This window comes from Carya illinoinensis, chromosome 8 (genome assembly GCF_018687715.1).
Source record: "Carya illinoinensis cultivar Pawnee chromosome 8, C.illinoinensisPawnee_v1, whole genome shotgun sequence".
In the NCBI taxonomy this organism is placed as follows: domain Eukaryota; kingdom Viridiplantae; phylum Streptophyta; class Magnoliopsida; order Fagales; family Juglandaceae; genus Carya; species Carya illinoinensis.
This window is the reverse complement of record NC_056759.1, coordinates 6,108,516-6,129,457: the sequence shown is the minus strand read 5'-3', so window position 1 is coordinate 6,129,457 and position 20,942 is coordinate 6,108,516. Positions and strand designations below refer to the sequence as shown.

The following is a 20,942-nucleotide window of genomic DNA, read 5'->3' as shown; positions in this document are numbered from 1 at the left end:
TTACAAAAGATAATTTGCTTAAAGAAAACTTACAAATTGTCATAGCTTGACGACATACGTCATATCTGCTTGGCATCATATACTAACTTGGGTTCGAACTTGGAGTTTGGGAATTCAAACAAGCTTAACAAAATTATCCAAAGGAATTTGAAAATCCAAAGCAAACAACAATATCATCTCATCTTTGAGAGGCGGGTAAAATTATTTGTAAATTTGAAAAAACTATATGAGCAATTTTCTATCAATTCTTCCATACGCCAGCAACAGTCATTATAGAGCCACAAAACTATTCACAATATGTCAAATTAATTCCGGGAGCAAGACAGGAGAGTAAAAGAAACGACAAATTAATCTCGAGTCATACTTACAGGGTAGGGTTTTCATGCTGGCTTCCCAAGAGTGTAAGATTTCATTCCCTTGAAAGGGTTGTGTAAGCCGCACCAAATTTGCAGCTAAATTGTCTATATTACTCTGTAACCTGATTATCATCAGTCAGCATGGTATCATCTGCAACATGAGGTGGTGCAAGCCGCAGCCTTTTCGCAGCTCGTTGCCCATATGACTCTGCAACCTGATCATCACCAGTCACCAGCACATTATCACAAGCAACCTCTGTGTTATCTACAATATCAGGATCTTGATGCAACGAGACTGAAATTTCTTGATGGGTGGGCAGCTGATCACCATCTCCACAAATATTAAGCATTTTCGCAGGATCTTTGGAACCTTCAACAACAGAAACGTCCAGCAACTTGGTAGCAGCAGAAGCAAGGCTTCCTGTCAAACACCCCACGTTTTCTGCTGATGGAGATCTTTCTTTGTCTGTTTCTTCTTTCTGACTTGTACCCACATTTTCTCCAACAGAGGAATTTCCAGTAATATCCATGTCCGAATCATCAATGACATCCACGTCCAGTAACTGGGTGGGCAGCTGATCACCATCTCCATAACTATTATGCATCTTATCAGGATCCTGCAAACCTTCAACAACAGAAACGCCGAGCAACTTGCTAGCAGCAGAAGCAAGGCTTCCTGTCAAACACTCCTTGCTTTCTGCTGATGGAGATCTTCGTTCATCTGTTTCTTCTTTATGACTTGTACCCACATTTCCTCCGACTGGGAAAGTTCCAATGATATCCACGTCCGAATCATCTGAGGCGCAATTTGATGTTTCTGGGGATGAGTCGAGATTGCTGTGCTCTTCTTGCACAGAGATCCCTAAATTATAAGAAGTTTCAACTCTACAAGCTCTCGATGAATATGGATCGCTACGTGCTGGAGGTGTGATGCCAGCCATTTGCCGTAAACCAGCTTCATCAGAAGGCAAAAACACGAAAGGGTCACTGTTTTCTACACCATCCTATGATAAGATAGAAAGATAAAAGGTATAAGAAGAGTAGCTATTGCAGTTGGTTTCATTAGAATTTAGAATCCATTGCTTCTTACAAAATGGAGTTACATCTTGGGTGGAGGTCAGGGAGACAAAAGTGAGTTGGCGTTATTTAAACTAACTCAAATGGTGACCACTAAGCTGCATATTAAATAATAATTACAAATGAAAAGTTTTCCTCCCAAACTTTTTTGATAAGTTCCTCCCAAACAGTTCTCCCAGTTGATGAATTTTCTTATAGGTATTATTAAATAAATAATAATAAAAATAAAAAATCGATAACTAGTTTCCAGTTGATGACTGAAAACCTACTTTCTAGTTTCTGACCCTTTCTCTGTGCCAGAACGTTCCATGAATATATGTTCATTTTTTTATTGGCACCGGGTGTCCAAAACAAATTCCCGACTAATTCCAGCGGTACACAGGCCCTCGGCAAAGAGTTTAGCCCAAGTACACGTTGGGTAACTCAAGGGTGAATTCTTCCAGTCTAATGGCTCCTAAAAATTATTTGAACCCAAACTTCGAACCTTAGAATTGGAGGAAGCATATCACCAAGACCAAGGCTCTTACGACCTAAGCTAACCCCTAAAGGTTAAATGTTCAATTATTCACTTTACAAAACGTGAAAGCATAATTATAGGACCTTTCTTTTGTACCCTTTTTTTTTATGAGTAAAATTTTATTGATAATAAAGGCAGAGCCCAAGTACACCGTATTTTTTTTTTTGATAGGTAATTACACCTTTTCTTTTGTACCTATTTTGAAGTACAATGGAAAAGACACCAAATATAAGATGAATGTATTTTTATTTCCACATTTTTTTTTATAAGTAAACAATTGTATTAAAAGAATAGACATAGACAATGTACACAAGATTATTTTTATTTCAACATGAAAGTAATAAATGAAATCCCTTTAAAAAGTTGTTTCTATTAAATCAAACAAACAAGGTGAGACATGCGTATTTATTATTAGCTTCATTACATGGGTCCATACGACCCAAAAACTGGCATAAAGAGAGAGAGAAATGATTCCCAAAGCATTGCCCAAATCAGTGTTCATGTTTTCGGCAGGCACAGCAGTTTCCAAACTCAACACACTAGACATGCACATACACAAGCATGATAAAGCAACATACAGAGAGAGAAATGATTCCCAAAGTACCTCTGATGTTGATATAGCACCACTGAGATGATAATAAGATGATTGGTGGTCACAAGATGGATATTGTCCAAGTAAAGATCCTGCAGTGGCCCCAGACTCAAGAAACTCTGTAAGTACCATGCCTGAGTTGTTAGCACACTGGGAACTCATTGAAGATGCTGATAATAGAGTCATTTCGATACCAGGTCCAGCTTGGCAACTAGATTTATTGCCATCGTAAACAATTGAAGGATTGCATCTCTTCGAAAGAAACTCCACACAAGTTTCATTCTTATTTTTCACTGGAAATTCAGAGGGCTCATCTTCATCACTGCAAGCAGCTGAAGAGACTTCTGGAGAACGACTTTTAAGGATATCATAGATTAACCTCTGTATGAGAGTACGCTTGAGGGAAGCCTCAGCAGGAGAAAACCAATTTGCATTAAGCTGAGAAAATAAATAAGTTTGCAATGTTAACATCTAAAGAATAAAAAAATGAAAGAGCATAGTCACTAGATTTGAGTATAAAATCTCAAATTAAAGGATGTTCACGAAAGAGGGCTCATGGTGCTTGGGTTAAAAAGAACCGTCAATTTAGACGTGTCCAAATTTCTCCTTTTCTTCCAACAATATTAAAAAAAAGCTTAGCCTCTTTTCGTTTTTAGTGTGAAGTAGGTATTTCCTTTGTATACATCCTGTGTACTTGGACTTTGCCTATTCATGGTAATAAAATTTCTTATTAACTATAAAAAAACATATATGTACATTAAAAAAAAAGCTGTGCTTTGGGAGTTAGGATTGAAGAACCTTTTTATGTTTGAGGCTGTCATTAATAATGCCTAAGACAAACTTGGAGCACTTGATTGTTTAGAATGGACTGAAACAAGGAAAGAAAGTTAAGACGTTCATGAGACTATGTTACGCAGACTTACAAACTTGGAGGACTTGATTATTTTGAATGGACTGAAATTAACAGGAACTTCAGTCAAAAAGAGCTCCAGATAGTGGAGCAGAAACAGACCGCAGTCAAATGAATTCTCCTGCTGTGGCAGCTGACATGCAATGGAATGGAATGGAAAAAATGTCAGAAGAACAAGACTTTACACACCCACCACAGGGAGGAAGAGAGAGATAAAAATGAATAATAGAAAATGCTAGCAAGAACAAGTTAAAACAAACTATATGGTAGGAAAGTAAAATAACAAAACATAAAAAGTATATAACAATGCATCTGCTTCATTTTGTTTCAACTTGTAACCATCACCCAAATAGAGAGTTCTCTTATGCAACCAAACAGATAGTCATCTTTAGTAACTAAACAAATTGTAATACCCCATATGATAAGGATAAGGGTAGATGGTGTATGGGATCCTACATTACTTAGTAATGAGAGTTCTTGTTTTTTATAAGGTTCCAATAGGGCTCCAATTGTATTATTGACTAGTCCTTTTGGAATATAGGCTATGTGGTTTGAGCCTTCCATTGGGGCATTATAAATGGTATCAAAGTCTATCCCAATCAGAAATGTGAGACTGAGTCGTGCCACCTACAACGGATAGACTCAACGAGAACGTCGAAAATTTAAGCGGGATAGATTGTGATACCCCATATGATAAGGATAAGGGTAAGTGGTGTATGAAATCTCACATTGCTTGGGAAGGAAATTTCTTGCTTTTTATAAAGTTCCAATGGGACTCCAATTATATTATTAACTAGTCCTTTTGGAGTATATGCTATGTAGTTTGCGCCTTCCATTCAGGCATTATACAAATAGAGTAGAATTGCATATGAGGATGAATATTCTAATAAAAAATAATAATTGAAACTAAAAAACTTTTTCAAACGAACAAGCTTCAAGAAACCAAACCTCCCATCTCTAGCAATATCTCTCGTTCAGGAAAAGAAGTGCACTTAAAGCAAAAATATATACTTTTATGAGAAATGCTGTTTCTTCATACTAGATTTTGTCATCCCTAGTCACAAATGCCAATATGACACATTTTAAGTGGCTTTTCATCTCATTGGATGACATATGAAATCAACTAAAATGTGTGATATAGTACATGTGACTGAGGTTGACAAAATCTAGGATGATTGCTCTCTATTTATTTTACAAGTACTCAACAGAAATATTTATCATCTTCATATAAACATCAGCATTAGACAGCGAGGAGATCTAGATTTCTTGTCTATTCAGTTTTATATTCAGACCAAGGAAAAAAATCAAAGTTTTTGGAATTTGATCCACTTGATGTATAACCCGAATACTTTGAAAACTCAACAAATCTGAATGCTATGAAATTATGGAGAAAAAATGATTGCTTGTAAAGGCAATACCTCAAGTGAGACAAACCGCAAGTTGAGGAATTTGGATGAGATATCTTCCTGTGTCTCCTTTTGCCTTTCATTCCACTCCTCCCACAAATAACTGTCATTTCAAGGTTACAATAAGTATGCCAACAATTTTGCAAGATGTCACTTCCAAAAAGGTACAACAAAACAAGTTTAAAATGACCCAGAAAAGAAAAATGTATAACTTAGAAATATTTTTTGAGAAGTATGTATAAATTAGAAAATATTAGAGTCATACATCCAGCAAAGGAACAAAAGAGTGAGTGAAAAGGAGATAAAATGATTGATGAAAATCACCAGTATAAGCAATGTAATTGTTACATTAAAAAATCCAAGTAAATTAAATGCCAGCAAAAGTACTCCAATCATCTAATAGAATAAGTCCAACTCAGCTTGCTGTCTCCATCCCAAATATGATTCTGAATCTCTGGGTGTTTTTCACATATTAAATCAAATTCAGCCTGCTCATTGGTCATCCAATAAAAATTTTCTAAGCAGCGAAAAAAATACACCAAACTTAGGAGGCAGTGGAGGAACACAGGTGACAATTAGCAGGTCTTGATATGAGATACAGAATACCTCTCACAATCTCCTCTCTACTCCACCACTATTAATAAAGAAGAAGACGAAGTTGAATTTACAAGTTACGACCATAAATGGACATAATTTGCCAATGCAAAGATTTATTTGATTAACAAAGAAACAAAATTCCTTAAATGATTTTCTGATCACAAAATTGGTCCCAGTCAAGTGAGCCAAGCAATGTTTTTCACCAACAAATTACCCATATCCCAGTATCAATCGGTCCCACAGTTTGTTGTTAAAAAAGTTAGTGATTGAGCAGAAGGTTCAACAGAACTTGCATCCAATCCATTTACTCTAAAAGAAACCCTTTATTTGCTAAATGTGTGCTCTTCTTTTACGACAACTCAACACTTGTTGGTTTCAAAGAGTGATGTCACATGCAAGCACAATTGCACTTTTGACCATCTGATGGATGACATGAAAATATATTACATAAAAGTAAGATTTGCAGAAAACATTGAAGCAACTAGCAAGGTATACCTTTGAACAAGATTTTTGATACCCGTATGACTTCCTTTGATAGAATCCATATGCAATATACAAGGTACTTTAGGTGACTTTTCCAAGTTATCAACTGAAAGATAACGACAATAAATGGTAAAAAGATTAATAAAAAGAGGCAACCCAAACCCATTCCAAAAAACGTACCCTTTAATCTAGCCACTTCACCAGGATGACATATGACTATTAAGCTCCAATGTAGACTGTCATCAGAATGCAGATATAGATCATATCAGTGCTCAAATTTCATAGAATCCTAATGTGATAAACAAAATTATTGTTCAGATTCCTTACTTAAAGTTTATAGGAATGAAGATGTAATCTTTCTCGAAAATATTAACTTTTCTCGTCCATTTACGAACACGTAGAAAAGCAGCCCTGCCATCAGATGCACTGGTTGGATCTTTGTCCATGTCAGCCAACTTCCGGAAGAAAAAACTATTAAAAAAGTGGAAACGGTGCTTATCCTCAGGTTGAATCTGATTCTTCAAATACCTGCCAACCAATTAAAATCTTAAATAGTCAATGGCCTTTCAACAGATTCAAACTTTCCAAAACATGATGAGCAAAGCTCCATAAGTAACTTAGCAATGCTAGCCAATGAAGTTTAATCATAACTGTCTACTGCATTGGGCTTGAAGAGAATAAACAATTGACAAATGGGAAAAGTAAAAGATGAGGCCAATTAGGAAGTAAGTTTCACTAAATCCAAAGAAGAAAATGGTACGTCAATAGTCAAAATTAAACGATAGTGTATAAATCTGACTTACTTGATGTAAAAGTCAATGATTGTATCATTTATAAATGTCTCTGGCTGTAATAGATCAACATCTCTCTTACTGATGGAAACAGCATCGGAGTCCCCTTTTGGATATATAACCTCTTCAAAAGACTCATCAAAACTGCATATAGAAGTGTCAGTTATTCAGTATTAAACCACAACAACAGCACCAGAGCATATCATTGTTATATAGCTGTGATACCCCCCATATGATAAGATTAAGGGTAGGTGGTGTATGGGATCCCACATTGTTTGGAAATGAGAAGTTCTTGCTCTTTATAAGGTTCCAATGGGACTCCAATTGTATCATTGACTAATCCTTTTGGAGTATAGGCCATGTGGTTTGGGCTTTCCATTGGGGCATTACAAATGGTAATAGAGCCTATCACAACCAGAAATGTGGGACTTGAGCAGTGCCACGTATAACGGACAGACCCGATGAGGACGTTGGGAATTTAAGGAGGGTAGATTGTAATACCCCCATATGATAAGATTAAGGGTAGGTGGTATATGGGATCCCACATTACTTGGTAATGAGAAATTCTTGCTCTTTATAAGATTCCAATGGGACTCCAATTGTACAATTAACTAATCCTTTTAGAGTATAGGTCATGTGGTTTGGGCCTTCCATTGGGGCGTTACAATAGCATAAGTGGAATAAGAGCTACCCAATGTGACAACATGGAATACTTAAACAAAAAACACCATTTCTCTACAAATAGTGGAGGAATGAAAGTTATTGTACAGATACATACAAATTGACGCCATTATCTGATATAAAGGAAATTCTAGAACTTCTACTAAGGGTAACTTGATACCATACAAGCCTCTTCTCTCTGCTATACCTTTTACAGGAAATGTATAATAGATCCATCTGACAGTTATAAGGGGTTCCCCTTGTGTTCAGTATCTGTATTTTCTCATTTATTGACAATTTAAGCAATCAGAAAGCAATACATGTGTGTTTCCTGCACAGTTTGATAGTTATAGAAGATACAAAAATGCATGCTTCTAAATAAACCAGAGATAAAAAAAAAATCCCTCTATTTCAAATCAATAAAATATCAGGCACGATATTCCAAAATATGCAATAAGCTCAGCATATTCCACGATTCAAAAGGGCAAAAGTAAATGTGAAGGGATGTAAAGAGAAAATAGGAACTCCTAAAAGACAGATGAAAGCTGACAAAATTGCAGGACAATCAAAGAACATTGTAATACAACCAGCCAAATGCATCAAAGTTTACATATTCACAGTTCCATTTAAATGAGTAGAAACCTTTCACTCACTTGGGAAAATAGTGACTCTGTCCACATAAATCATCACCAGCTGTTCCCAGATCCGTACTACACGAAGAAGAAAAAGTTGTATCCCAAAATATTAGAGCAAGTGACCTAATAATAAGACTTAAATATCGCACTATTGCAACAGAAGAAACTGCAGCCAGCAAGTTAATAAAAAGTCATCCTTTAAAAATATGTCCAGGTAATTAATTGTCACAAAACAATGAAGAAATCAGAATTTCCAGAACACTAGCAAGGTATCATGTCATTAGCATGAATCATCTAATGACTACACTGGAAGCCCAAAAGAATAGGAGAAGTTTACCATTCTTGATTAAAAAACTCATCAGAAATGTCATTGCGGGATGCAAGACATTCAATGTTAAAAGAAGAATAGCATCCCTCAACCTTTTTTGATGATAAGTTAGCAAAGTCCAATATAGCATGACAGCTCTATCAAGCCTACATCTTATATGACTAATTGATTTTCACCCAAAATAAGAAACATTATCTAGCTATGAAAAATATAAGCAAAAATAATATATATTAATTAATTAAGGAAAACTTAAAAACTTACTCAACCATGACAGCCCACACAGCTGAGTATTTCATATTCAAAGAGGTGATCACTTGCTGTTTGTGGGACCAATTAGGGTCAACAACTGCAATCTTCAACTCCTCAATGCCTAGAAATTGAGGTATATGGAGATTATCAGCAAAACATAAAAATACTATCAGCTTAACACTCTTTAAGTCCTAACAAACATGAAGGCATAAAGCAATACCACTAAAGTTAAGAAAAAGTAAAGTCAACCCCATCCTATTCTAGACATTGGAGTTCAAACAGCTTTAAAAATCAAAATGAAGCAATAATTATGCCTCATAATAAGGTATTGTTAGCAAAATATATATGTGCATATTTATATACATATAAATCCGAATAACAATACAAGCCTCATTGATATCAATGATATAGGATACCCATAGGACCAAAATGTATCACTTACAACCATACTATTACATATTCATTTTTTTCAGTTACGTGTAACCCACCATGCCAGGGCTATTTGGCATTAGTTTCTTTAAACTAGCAAAACACTTGAAGTGCTAATCAAACTAAATGAATCCAAATATGAACAAGAATGAGCATCAATTTATGTAATTTATTTAAGTACACTGACCTGAAATGCGCTGATCTGCATCCTCTACTATTCTGTGTATCTCTATAAAGACAGTTTCAACCTGAATGAAGACAACATGAGAAAGCATGCATGAATGAATATTAATTAGCAAAGATACCTGCTAGGACTGTCAACTTACTCTTTGCATCCACTGGCACTGAATATCAATAAGATCATCAATTCCCCATTCAAAATCAAAGATATCTTCACTTCCATGTGGATTTGAACCACTGATTTTGATGCAATTGCATGAAAAAGTTAACCGGGCGGTCGTACAATAGATATCTCGATATATAACATAATCAGGACAAAGCACGACCTCCATATTTGTGTCATCCTGTGAATTGCGTAAGAGGATAAGTCACTGTTCAAAAGGACTTCTCAAAACTAGAATAGAGATAATAGAGCAAAACTTACCACAAGTTAGCAAAAAATTGAGCTAAGAATTGTCTAGCAAGTTATATAGGTCCCAGTAGAGAAGGTATTGATACTATTTGCAAACCTTCTATAAAATATATATATACATACACAATAAACCAACATTAAGGACTATTTGCAAACCTTTTATATATTTAATAAGTAAAAATGTTATATATATTATAACAATAGGAGTAACCAAATATACTGGACATATACAAGGAAACACCTAACCCATACTATAGAGCCCCTAATGACCAATAAGCCCGTGAAAATTAGAAATCTATCCAAAATACACCAAGCCCGAATGGGAATAGAACACACCTCCCCAACCCCAACCCCTTGTTTCCTGTAAAACTAATACCCCACCTACGAGGACGGCTTCATAATGCCCTCCCTTTAGTCTTCCCTCGACTTGAACTACCTCCCTTAGCGTCGTAGTTGATTTCCCAAGAAAGACGCTTTAACTCCTTATTTTTCTTAAATCTTGATTTGGTTTCAAGCGAGTGGCCCACCTCAATCGCAATGAGTAGTGCTTTAAATTGGTCTTCACATCCTTTATATGAAATCCCCATACAATGCTAAATCTCATTAACCTTATGCAGAACCTAATCCAATGGTGAACCCGCTATATTGTTTATCGGAGGAAGATAAACCAGGGGAACAACATTATCCCCAGACACAGTTCCCAACTGCACTCCCGAGTTGGAACTTTTATTCTCTCAATAAGTCATTAAAATTCATATACAAAAATATTGCAAATTTCCCAAAAGTGCAAAGGGGTTTCAAAAGAATTACAATATCTATGAAAAGTGGGCATGGATGATATTGCAAAACTATTTGACATAGCCAAGCAACAATAATGCCCCTATACATGTTCAGTGTTTACACAGAGGAGACTTTATGACCAAGTAATACAAAAAAGTTAGTCCTTCAGATCTAAACAGAATCCCATTTAAACCTCGTGGAAGGTAAGATAAACTCTGCTCAATCTCTTCTTCAGTATTCACAATACTTTTCAATCTATCAAAAGCAAAGATAATTACCATTTCCAAATTGCCAAAGCAATGATCCGATGCGTAGCCGTTTAATGAAACTGAAATTATACAACAAATCCTACTTAGAAATAGGAGGTGATCCACATAAATGCAAAACACACAATGGATTATTAAGTACTGAGAGTCCTCTGCGAAAATACCGCCATCATCAGCCATTTCAGAAGTAGGACTTGATGCAGTATTCCCATTCATGCTCTCATCAGCCTCTGAGACCACATCAACCGGCTCATTCTGTAAAAGTCTAAACAATGTAAACATCACTTTTAATACTCATTTTTTGCATTCATGATTAATTAGTACAGATATAAGTTCCAAATTACACTGGATGGAGACTTCAAAAGGTCGTAATTTATCTGGCCTTTCCCTGGAGGGGAAGCTTCAAGGCTTGAATCTATTCTCTCCAGATCAGAATCTAAATTTCTGAATTTTTTAGTATCTAATATAGAAAAAGGTTGTTCGTGACTAACAGAACTGGAATGCAGGGCAGTATCCAACACAGAGAACTCTTCCTTTTGGGCAAAGTTCTCTTCCTCTGCACCCAAAAGGCTACATGAATTAGCAATGTCACAAGTAAGGCCACAGTCAGTTGCATCAACATCTACACAGGGGACACAATCAACTTCCTTTCTTCCAACATTGGCTCCCTGCGCAGCTGCAAACAATGAAACAAATGCATAAATGTATATAATGTTCAATCAATTTAGTTTGCAGCAAGCTTATATTAAAAAAAGAAAAAGAAGTTAAACAAATCCTAAACAGATGCATAATATGTGATAGTTAGTGCATGAGACTGAGTTGATTGAACAAATCCTAAACAGATGCATAACATGATTTTCTTGTATCTTTAGCCAGTCATGCATAGGTGTGGTTCTTGTATATGTCCCGTGTACTTGGCTTCGCCTATATTTAATAAAATTCCTATTTACTGATAAATTATAAATAAATAAATAAAGGTTAGTGCATGAGACTGAAAGTTTGTAACCTTACAACAAACTAATTAAATAATTGCCAGTCTGACCTAAATCAAAATAAACTGCCACCACAAAGTTTAAATAGCTACATTACAATAGCTAGTGCAGTCCAGACTGAAGGAACGAGTGCACACGCCACCAATACAGAATAGAGCCTCCGTAAGCCTCTTGTTGAACTTCCCTGTTATGCACTGTAGTGCATGTAACAATAGAAATGTATAGGACACTATAGACCTCTGCTTGAAATTCAACTCAGTATGTGTTGAGCCCAGCCAATCAAAATCCATCATGTGAATCCTTTTACCCAGCTAATGGAAAAACTTGACATATTTGGAGAACATTTTCAGAAATTATGAAAGAAAAATCAAAATCAATAGCATAGATCGAGCCTCTAGGAACTATCAACTCACATTTTGCTCATAAATCACACTTCCTATATCTCCTGAAGAAAATGAAGAAGTGTCGTAGCCAAAACAAAGGATATCGCTAAACCACATGTGGCCAATTAGGTAAATCGATAATCACCATCAATGGAAACATGTTTAGTTCGTATTTTGATGAGAAAATCATATCGAAACAGATTCCTAGATGAGAGATTCAAGAAAGTTTTTTTCTATCGGTTAAAACTTAAGGATAAAAAGAGATTCAAGACATTGAAGACATCCAAACAACTAAATAACTAATAAATGCACCCTTGCACTGTTTCACCCGCTATAGCATTCATGCTCTACTGATATGGCGCAAATTCATCGCCAACACATATAGCAAAAATAAAAATTACAGAACGATCACAAAAAGCCGTTTTGCGGGTTCTTCGACGTTAGGCTGTCAGGAAACTGCTGGGAAAGAGAAAAGCAAACTGAGGGAACTTTACCACACTCGAGAATCTCGTACTTCAACATGGCATCATTGTCGAGGTTAGGGTTTTTGAATTTTCCAAGGAATTTTCCTGATGCCAATTCAGGGAGCTCATCCTCTTCCTTGAAATCGAACACGTCGAAAGTTCTACGCGGAGAGCTCTTCATCACCAGCTCGACTAAATCGGACTCGGAACTCGAGCGAGTCGGAGCGACTCGGTTTGCGGGTATTTAGGGTTTGCGAAACTCGGGCCAGACCAGACTGCAAGAGGAGGAGACTGGAAAGAGAGAGAGAGGAAATTTCTAACCGCGTTCACCCTTATTTGCACGTGAGCGAACATCAGGGCGTTCGGAGGTACAAAATTACAAATCAGGAGGAGCATATTAATTTGCATATAAAAAATTGGTAACAAATAGCCAAAATCTTCCCAAATGACTACAATATATCCTCTTTATAGAAAATTCTGAAACCCTATTTAAGATGATTTTCATCATTTCATGCATTTGATCTGTCCACTTGTAATATTGAGCCAGTTATAATATAATTAAAAAATGTTTTTTTTTAATTTTAAATATTTTCATCTTGAATTATGTATTACTTTCTATTTAAATGATTTACATAAAATTAATTTAAACTATACCAGATTTATTAATATGATTAAAATTAATAAAATATTTTAAAATAAAGAATTACATTTTTGTAGATATAAGACAAATACAATATATCTGATTGAGGGGTAGGTTGGAGTGGCATTTTGTTAGGAAAAATTATGTACGCTGATAAAATGTACCTATCATTTATACTGATCAGTTTTTTTATTTTATTATTTGTATTTGTTTACTTTTTAGTATTGTATTTTTATTTTTTGTATTTTTTTAAATACACAAAAAATACTTTTAAAAAATTAAAAAAATAATTTAACATTATAGATACGAAGCCTGAGATTTCTCTAAGGGAGTAACGCGGTTCTTTTGTTAGGGTCAACCAGTTTTTTATAAATAAGTATTATAAGTTATAACACCAATAAAACTACTTTGTCCCACCAAATGCCCCGCTTCTATTACCACTCACCAAATTTTTTTTATTTATTTTTATTTTTACTTAGTAATTAAGAAAATAATTTTAAGTATATTTGTGTATTTTTTATTTTTTAAAAATATTTAAATATATTACAAATGTAAAAAAAAAAATTGAAAAAAAAATAAATAAAAAAAAAAGCCTGGGCGGAATAGTAGCCGGCCCTTAATAACACTTTGAGCTCCTGTGACAATGTCAAATCCCCGCCACCCAAAATAAAAATCAGCCATTGACGTAGCTCTATTATTAAGGGCTAATTAACTTCCTGTTCAAACTAGCCATACCAACATGCAGATCATTCTGAATTACCACTTTAAAAAATAGCATTTATAACGATTTATTTGCAATAAAAATAATTATTTATAATAATAGACTCATTTTGATAAAAAAAAATAATCATTTTCATAAATAATTAACAACAACTAAGCAATTTTCTATACTCAAGCTTATGTATGAAAACCGACACTTCGGTGTTATTTTTAGGCAAAATCAACGCTGATCGATATCGTTTTAGAGGAATGAGCCATCGATTGTAACTAGTCAATATGGAAGAAGAAAACCAACCATATTGGTTCTCTATTGTTGCTCAGCCGGTTTTTAGTTCCCCTAGTGATGAGAGAGAGAGAGAGACTATACGAGAAAAAAAAAAGCTAAGGATAAAGACGACCCATCTCGAAACGATGTCGTTTCATATAAATTTTTTTCATACATTTTACATGAAACAACAGTTTAAATGAAATGATATCATTTGTAGAATGCACATTAAAAAAATAAAAAAAAATTATATAATTGACCAGTTCTACAGTCCAGTCCAGCTTCAAATCGAGATTGAACTGCTGAACGTTGGTTTCTTCCATTTTCCACTGCACATTGACCCGTTCTCTACCGGTTCCTAATGCGGCCGGTAGGTTCGGTGGCGACCGGTTTCATTGATTCTTGTACACCCCTCCTCAAGCTTATATTTTGTAGGCCACATAGACTTTTGATCAGGAAGTTCCTCTAGATTATTTTCACAGAATATGGTAACGGGATCCCTGGGGGCATTTACTCGCTAGTCAGTCTTAAATCTCATACAAAAAAGTTCTGCAAGTCTGGTCGGCAAAACTCAAGACCTGGCTAGCTCGACCTCATGTAACAAAGTTTGCTGACTGAAAGTAAGGAAGACAACCTGGGGAAGGATCATTAGGAGTCGTGTGTTTCTTCCTGATCAGATTTCATTAGGGTTGATCATTTATTTGTTGTGTAGTACTCGTGTCAGGCTTTGGATTGGATCGATAGATTTGTGTTCGGATTCAGGGATTAGGAACGTCCAACCATGTTGGGTGTTTGCCCATTCATGTGTTGTAAACAAGTTGATTTCTCTCTGCTTGTTTCTTTTGTTTTCACCATTACCATCCTTTAACAGCTTTAACTTCTCTGCTTTGCTGCGATTTACACTAAGTTCCCATCTCTAAAACGGACTCCCTTTCAACATCCATCCATGAGAGTGTCATTATTTCAGCTAGCATCTAGGAACGTACTCGGGTAGCAAAATTTTCATAGTAGTTTTGCAAGCATACGCATAAACGCACAAATTAATTTCAGAGTAGCCACAGCGGGCAAAGGCGAAAAAAACATATCCACAACCACTTCTCGTCACTTGTACTGTTTGACTAAAACTTTCAAGATATCTAATTAAAATGACCAGAACCCATACTTAAGTTTTTCATGAGTCTGCTCCATGCTGCTCCCTTGATTTTTTCAGGTAGAGAACGGAAGCCTGCAGAGAGTAATTTATAAGTTTATAACAATGTTATAAAAAACAGTTGAAGGTAAAGGAAATGCATTCCGAAAAGATGTTTTGACGACTCATTAGAAGAAAAAATAAAGGAGAAACAAAAGTTCTTTCTGAGTATAAATACATACCCTAATTTGAGAGATGTATCAGAACTATCATCCTCTAAAGAAGGCGGGCCGCCGCCACTGCTGCAAACATTGGTGACGGATTCTGAGGACAGGCCTTCTTCCTGGACCACGGTGTCTGACTCCACAACCACGGCTCTTTTTCCCTTGGACAACATCTTCATCATCTGCAATCCAAAAATCTCATCATCCACCAATTCATGCAATTTTCTGGAAAGAAAAATACAACAAAGACTAGAAATTCTCACCTGCTGTCTTAACTGACTGTTCTCTTCCATCAACTGAGCTCCCTGTGCATTGGTAGTCCATGCAAGAATGCAAATGAAGAAAGACAGGTGAAATTCGCACTTAGTTGGCAATGATAATGACATTACATCTCAGAAAAATTAACTAAACTGAAACCCAAGACTACTGGAAGTTGGAAGCACTTTGAGAACAAGATAATTCTTATCAATTCGAATGCATATTTTTTAATCCAGACATGTCTCTCCAATAAAGAAAACACAGTGGAGTCTCTTTACAAACCTTTCTTTCAAGTGCGTTAACCTCAGTCAGAAACCGGTCTTCCTGAAAGATATAGGAAGCTCCACATGTTACTTGATATCTATCACCTTCTGTGCATGTGTGTGCATGTCTAAATCTGGCAAGTAATTGTGATATACAGAATCGAAACGAGAAGTCCGACAAAAACCTTGGTCTCAAGAACACGGGTAAGTCCAGCTTCAAGCATTTTTTCTAGTTTTTGCAATTCCTCCAAATTTAGTCCATCGAGTTCCTCTCCCCTTGTCTGCCTGTTGGTGAATATAATGAAATTAGTACAAGCAAAGACAATGAAAGATAATTCTTTAGCAACTAGAATATTGTACCTTAGTTGGTGTGTCTTATCTGCCATTTCCTTGCTCAATCTGATGAAGTTGTTATTCTCTAGCTGAAAATGACTAAGCGGTCAAATGACATGTAATCACTTCATGTAAAGCTTGGGAAGAAAGGAAAGATATCCTATGTGAGGCTTGGATTCGCAATTTCTATGAAATGCCATTGTCTCATCCATGACATTTAGTAGAGAATGACAAGGATTCCTTCAGGATTCAGTCATCCTCGTATTAATTCAAGAAAAAAGTAAAATAAAGCTTTTCCGGTACTTGATTAAAACGAACTCCTGGAATATGTGCTACAGATGGATAATCAATCGATCGGGACACTTTTTTCCCTTGAGACATCAAGCCTCCTGAAATATGCTCTATTAGCCGCAAGAATCCAAAAACAAATAAATTTAAAAAGATGTGATTAGAGATACATTACCTGCAGTTCAAGACAAGGTTGGTTCATTTGTTTAAGGCCATTAGAGTGCAGATTATACCTTTCAAGTATATCCTTCATACTTCAAGTTAAAGATGAAAGATAATCTGGTTAGAAGATGATCCACTCATGGAAATGAACTTCAAAAACATAAACATGGATAATGGGTGAAATGAATGACAAATTCATGATGTAATGTACAGGTACGTTGACAGTATATAACTCCAAGACTTTAGTCCTCAGCTGCGATCTGCGAGGATTGTAAATGCCATGCCAAACTCCATATTTTTGAGCTATTAATGTTTTTGTATGCATAAATACTAGTCAATTTTTATATTAAACGAGATTGTTAATGTTTTTAATTTATAGTTCCTTGAAATAAATTGTTATTATTTTTAGTTTTACTAAATTTTATATTTTGTTTGTTAAATTTATCAAAAAAAAAAAGCTCTTCTGTGAGATTGAATTCATTTCTCTTTTTTAAATTTAAGTGTTTAATATAGCTAGCATATTATTCATGTTTTTCTGAAAAAATTACACTTAAGTACTTTGAGTATGGCAACTAAACTACCACTCATTTTGTGTTTAAAAAGAATAAACACACAAATAAACTAATAAATAAAACCCTCATGCGCCTAGATCGGATCATCATGATCAAGCGTCTTACACGTTATACGTACACAGCTAAATCAAAACTGAAATGATGTTCTGATCCTCATCCCATCGTGAAAAGACTTAAAATGCTTTAAAAATGAGAGTCTGATTATAAGATGACAAAGTTTCAATCATGCAATCGATTTTTTTAATTTAAAGATAAAGATTGGAACTTTAGTAACCCTACAACACAGTTTTTTTTTTTTAATATTTAATATGGTCAGAGAGTATATTAAGCCTCAACTTGCAGTCTTGGACAAAGGTTTAAACAAAAACAAAAACACTTGAGACCTGATCAATTTTTCCTGTATTTTCTTTCATTTTCTTTTGTTCTTTCCTTCTTTAGTTTTTCTGTTTACAAACTTAAGGCACATATACTCAAAGAACTTGAAAAGAAAGTGATCTCTGGCCTGTACATTATCCCAATTAAGATCAATATATTGTCTTGAACATTAGCACCGTGATCAATGTATAGAGAGTTGAGCCAGTTTGAGCATGTTATAAATTGATTGGAGTAAAAGAAATACAGTTGATAACAAAGGGAAAACCTGCATAAACTTGGGTTTTTCGACTGAGAATGACCATTTTCGGAAACCATTATAGTTCTTTGACATTCAAAATCATAATCACAACTTATAAAGCACGCATAAAAAACGATATAATTATTGCCCACAGCTTACAAGCAATTACAAATAAAATAATGATGATCCATAGAATTAGTAATTTGCAGAACTCCATCCATATCCAGAAGGACCAAACATATATATATATATATATATTCTCTTGATCATCAACGTCAATGTCAACCGAGAAAAGAAGTGCCAACAGATCATATAATATAGTGCTGATCATGTAAAAACTTCTATCTTTACAAACCAATTACATGAAAACACGTGTAAATTAGGATGGCTGCTTGATTGCATAGTAAATAGTTTATACATTTAGAAAACAGCTTAAGCCTAGCTAGGATTTTTAAATATATAAAACTGTGGCTGAAAGTCAAAGTCAAAATTACTGATATATATCTTTTTTTTTTTTTCCTAACATCGGGAACCTCTTTAAGGTAGGGCCCTTCAGACCCATTCCGGTAGAGTAAACCCCGGTCCCGTGCACTGCACATTTGAAAGTTTCCTATACGAAACTGGTTATATTATATTGCCTTGTTTAGTTACTTTTTGCAGCTGTAAATTAAATTTCAGATGATAGATATACAACTTAATCTTATATATATATATTATTATTTAATCCTAACCTAGACTTACAATCTCTAAAGACCTAGTATTACTTATTTGGCAGAGCTTGGATATGTATATATTGAAACTATTATATAATATATATATATATGTATTCCTCGTGTTGTTGCTCACTCGTCCGGCATATTACTAGCCTATAGGGCCTCTTCTTCCACCTCTAATGATTTTGTTCTATTCACTTTTCAAACACAATTTAATTAATTAATTACACCCACTAGCTCTAATATATCATTATAATATATACAGGCTTTAGTTCCCTTAAAACTTTCACCACCAACAGAAGAAATGGAGCTTAAACATGCTTTGGACCACGTTAACTTTAGCTAAAACATTCTTAAGTACATGATCGGGTTCATAAAGTTTATTAATTGAGAAATCCGGTAATATTATAGGTGTTACCAATGATCACGTTTTGGCAGTACTCATGATATTTAATCTCTCTTTAGGACTCTAGGGATGTCCAAGATTTCAACTCGGAATATATATTTCTAATTTCTAGCACCCTAAACATGATGTATAGGTAGGAAAAGAACAAAAAGTTAAGCTCGGATCATTGAAAAATGAGGACACGTGTTAACATTTCAACATGGGATCGATCGATGAGAGGATGTCATATGAGACCCAAAAAGAAAAAATGAAAATCGGTATGTGAAGATCCAACAACTTTATGTCATGGATGGAGAAGATTTGGAATATCGAAAGTCCCCCAAACGCAGATCAGAACTGAAAAACCCAGACGTTGGTTTGAATAAAAAAAGTCGTATTTTTGTTGGGGCTGTGACGAAACTGTGAAACAGTACCTTTACTGCTACTACCGACAAAGCTAAAGCTGTTCATCTATGAAGGAGGAATGCTCAATCCAAACGATCCCATGTAATCCTTGAAAACTTCCTAGCATTGAATATACGTAGAATACAAGGTTTCTACATTAAAGAAAACATGAAATTTGAGCAAAGATCTCGATTTTCTTGCTACGATGATGTCCTTCTCTCTCTCTCTCTCTCTCCCCCTCTCATGGCACGCACGCACTCAGACACAGACGCACAAAGTAAAAGAGTTGAGAGGATATAGTAGAAGATCACAAGTCGTACATTTAATCAAAACGATAAGAAGAGAAAATGCAATACCTTGAGCTGCAAAACTCGAAGAGCTTTCCAGTAGCTGAGAAGATGATGAGCGCAACCTCAGCATCACACAGAACAGAAAGCTCTTCAGCTTTCTTTAGAAGCCCTCGTCTTCTCTTGGAAAAGGTAACCTGCCTCGCAGTCACGTTGTCAATCTTCTTGATCTTTATCTTCTCTCTCGCCATCCCTCCAAAAAAAAAAAAAAAGCACATAAAATTAGAAAGCACGTCACAGTCAAAGTGGAGTTTCTGCCAAATTTCTCCAAATTCAGCAGAAACCCTAGTAAAGCAGCTGGCCACAGATCCAGGTAAATGAATTAAAAAAAATTAAAAATTAAAAAAAAAAGGAAAAAAAAAAAACAAGAAAGGAAAAAAACCCAGAAAAGCCCACCAATTTTATCTCCTGAACATGCAGACAAGCATGAGAGAAGAGCTGGAATTGTTGGGATTCTGGTTCTTTACCTCGTTGGATACTGCAGTTCAGAAAACCTGCTAGGTCTGAGCTTCACCAAAAGTCACCAATTACAGGGAGGAGAGGAGAGGAGAGGATTATAGAGAGAGAAAGAGAAACAGTTATAGTGTTCAAGAAAGGAAAAGGCGTCCTCCCATTTATAGCCAAACAGATATTTCTTGGTATGAGAAATGCTGCTCTCTTCTCTTACAGACGGGAGATCCCGACACTTTTTTTTTTTTTTCAGGGATCCCGACAATTTTATTGTATTTTTTTATTTTTATTTAATTCTTTTAATAAAATTATAAAAAAAAATTAATAAAATATATTTTAAAATATATTAAAAAACCGAAATTAAAAAAACACTGGCGGATCTCATCGGATCCCCATGTGTGGCTGTAGAGCCACACGTCTCATTATTATCTTGATCAAGTTAGACATTTCGTAGCCCCAAAACAAGTTAAAATAGTCAACATGAGTACTGTTGAGACTGGCGGAGGGAAGGGACTGGGTAACTTTTTCACTAGTTTTTCTCATTTATTTTATTTTATTTATTGATTTATGGATATGCACTATGCAGCAAAGCAAATTAAATTTTATAGTTTTACTATCCATTATTTTCATATGCCGTACATTATATTTTTTTTATAAAAATTAATTTT

The 20,942-nt window shown here is 35.2% G+C and overlaps 2 protein-coding genes across 5 annotated transcripts; both read right to left on the bottom strand.

Moving 5' to 3' along the window:
- Nucleotides 1-190: 190 nt before the first annotated feature.
- LOC122318958 (probable ubiquitin-like-specific protease 2B) lies at nt 191-12,881 on the bottom strand. 3 transcript variants are annotated; one of them, XM_043136740.1, is made up of 16 exons: nt 12,538-12,881; nt 11,013-11,344; nt 10,833-10,923; nt 10,681-10,730; nt 9,357-9,554; nt 9,218-9,278; nt 8,614-8,722; nt 8,043-8,099; nt 6,742-6,873; nt 6,266-6,466; nt 6,119-6,174; nt 5,951-6,044; nt 4,871-4,961; nt 3,466-3,585; nt 2,555-2,980; nt 191-1,360 (listed from the first exon to the last, which is right to left on the bottom strand). In XM_043136740.1, the coding sequence occupies exons 1-16, from the start codon at nt 12,686-12,688 to the stop codon at nt 467-469; spliced, it is 3,063 nt and encodes a 1,020-aa protein (XP_042992674.1). In that variant the 5' UTR covers nt 12,689-12,881; the 3' UTR covers nt 191-466. The 3 variants fall into 3 exon arrangements, with proteins under 3 accessions (XP_042992674.1, XP_042992675.1, XP_042992676.1); XM_043136741.1 differs by having other exon boundaries at nt 5,951-5,984; XM_043136742.1 differs by lacking the exon at nt 12,538-12,881 and having other exon boundaries at nt 10,833-10,933; nt 11,013-11,156.
- Nucleotides 12,882-15,123: 2,242 nt separating this feature from the next.
- On the bottom strand, nt 15,124-20,455 carry LOC122319097 (MADS-box protein SVP-like). Of its 2 annotated transcripts, none has more exons than XM_043136996.1 (9): nt 20,292-20,455; nt 19,834-20,017; nt 16,803-16,881; nt 16,367-16,428; nt 16,192-16,291; nt 16,026-16,067; nt 15,749-15,790; nt 15,504-15,667; nt 15,124-15,357 (listed from the first exon to the last, which is right to left on the bottom strand). In XM_043136996.1, exons 2-9 carry the CDS (start codon nt 20,013-20,015, stop codon nt 15,339-15,341), a joined length of 690 nt encoding a protein of 229 aa, XP_042992930.1. In that variant the 5' UTR covers nt 20,016-20,017; nt 20,292-20,455; the 3' UTR covers nt 15,124-15,338. The 2 variants fall into 2 exon arrangements, with proteins under 2 accessions (XP_042992930.1, XP_042992931.1); XM_043136997.1 differs by having other exon boundaries at nt 20,221-20,454.
- Nucleotides 20,456-20,942: the final 487 nt, after the last annotated feature.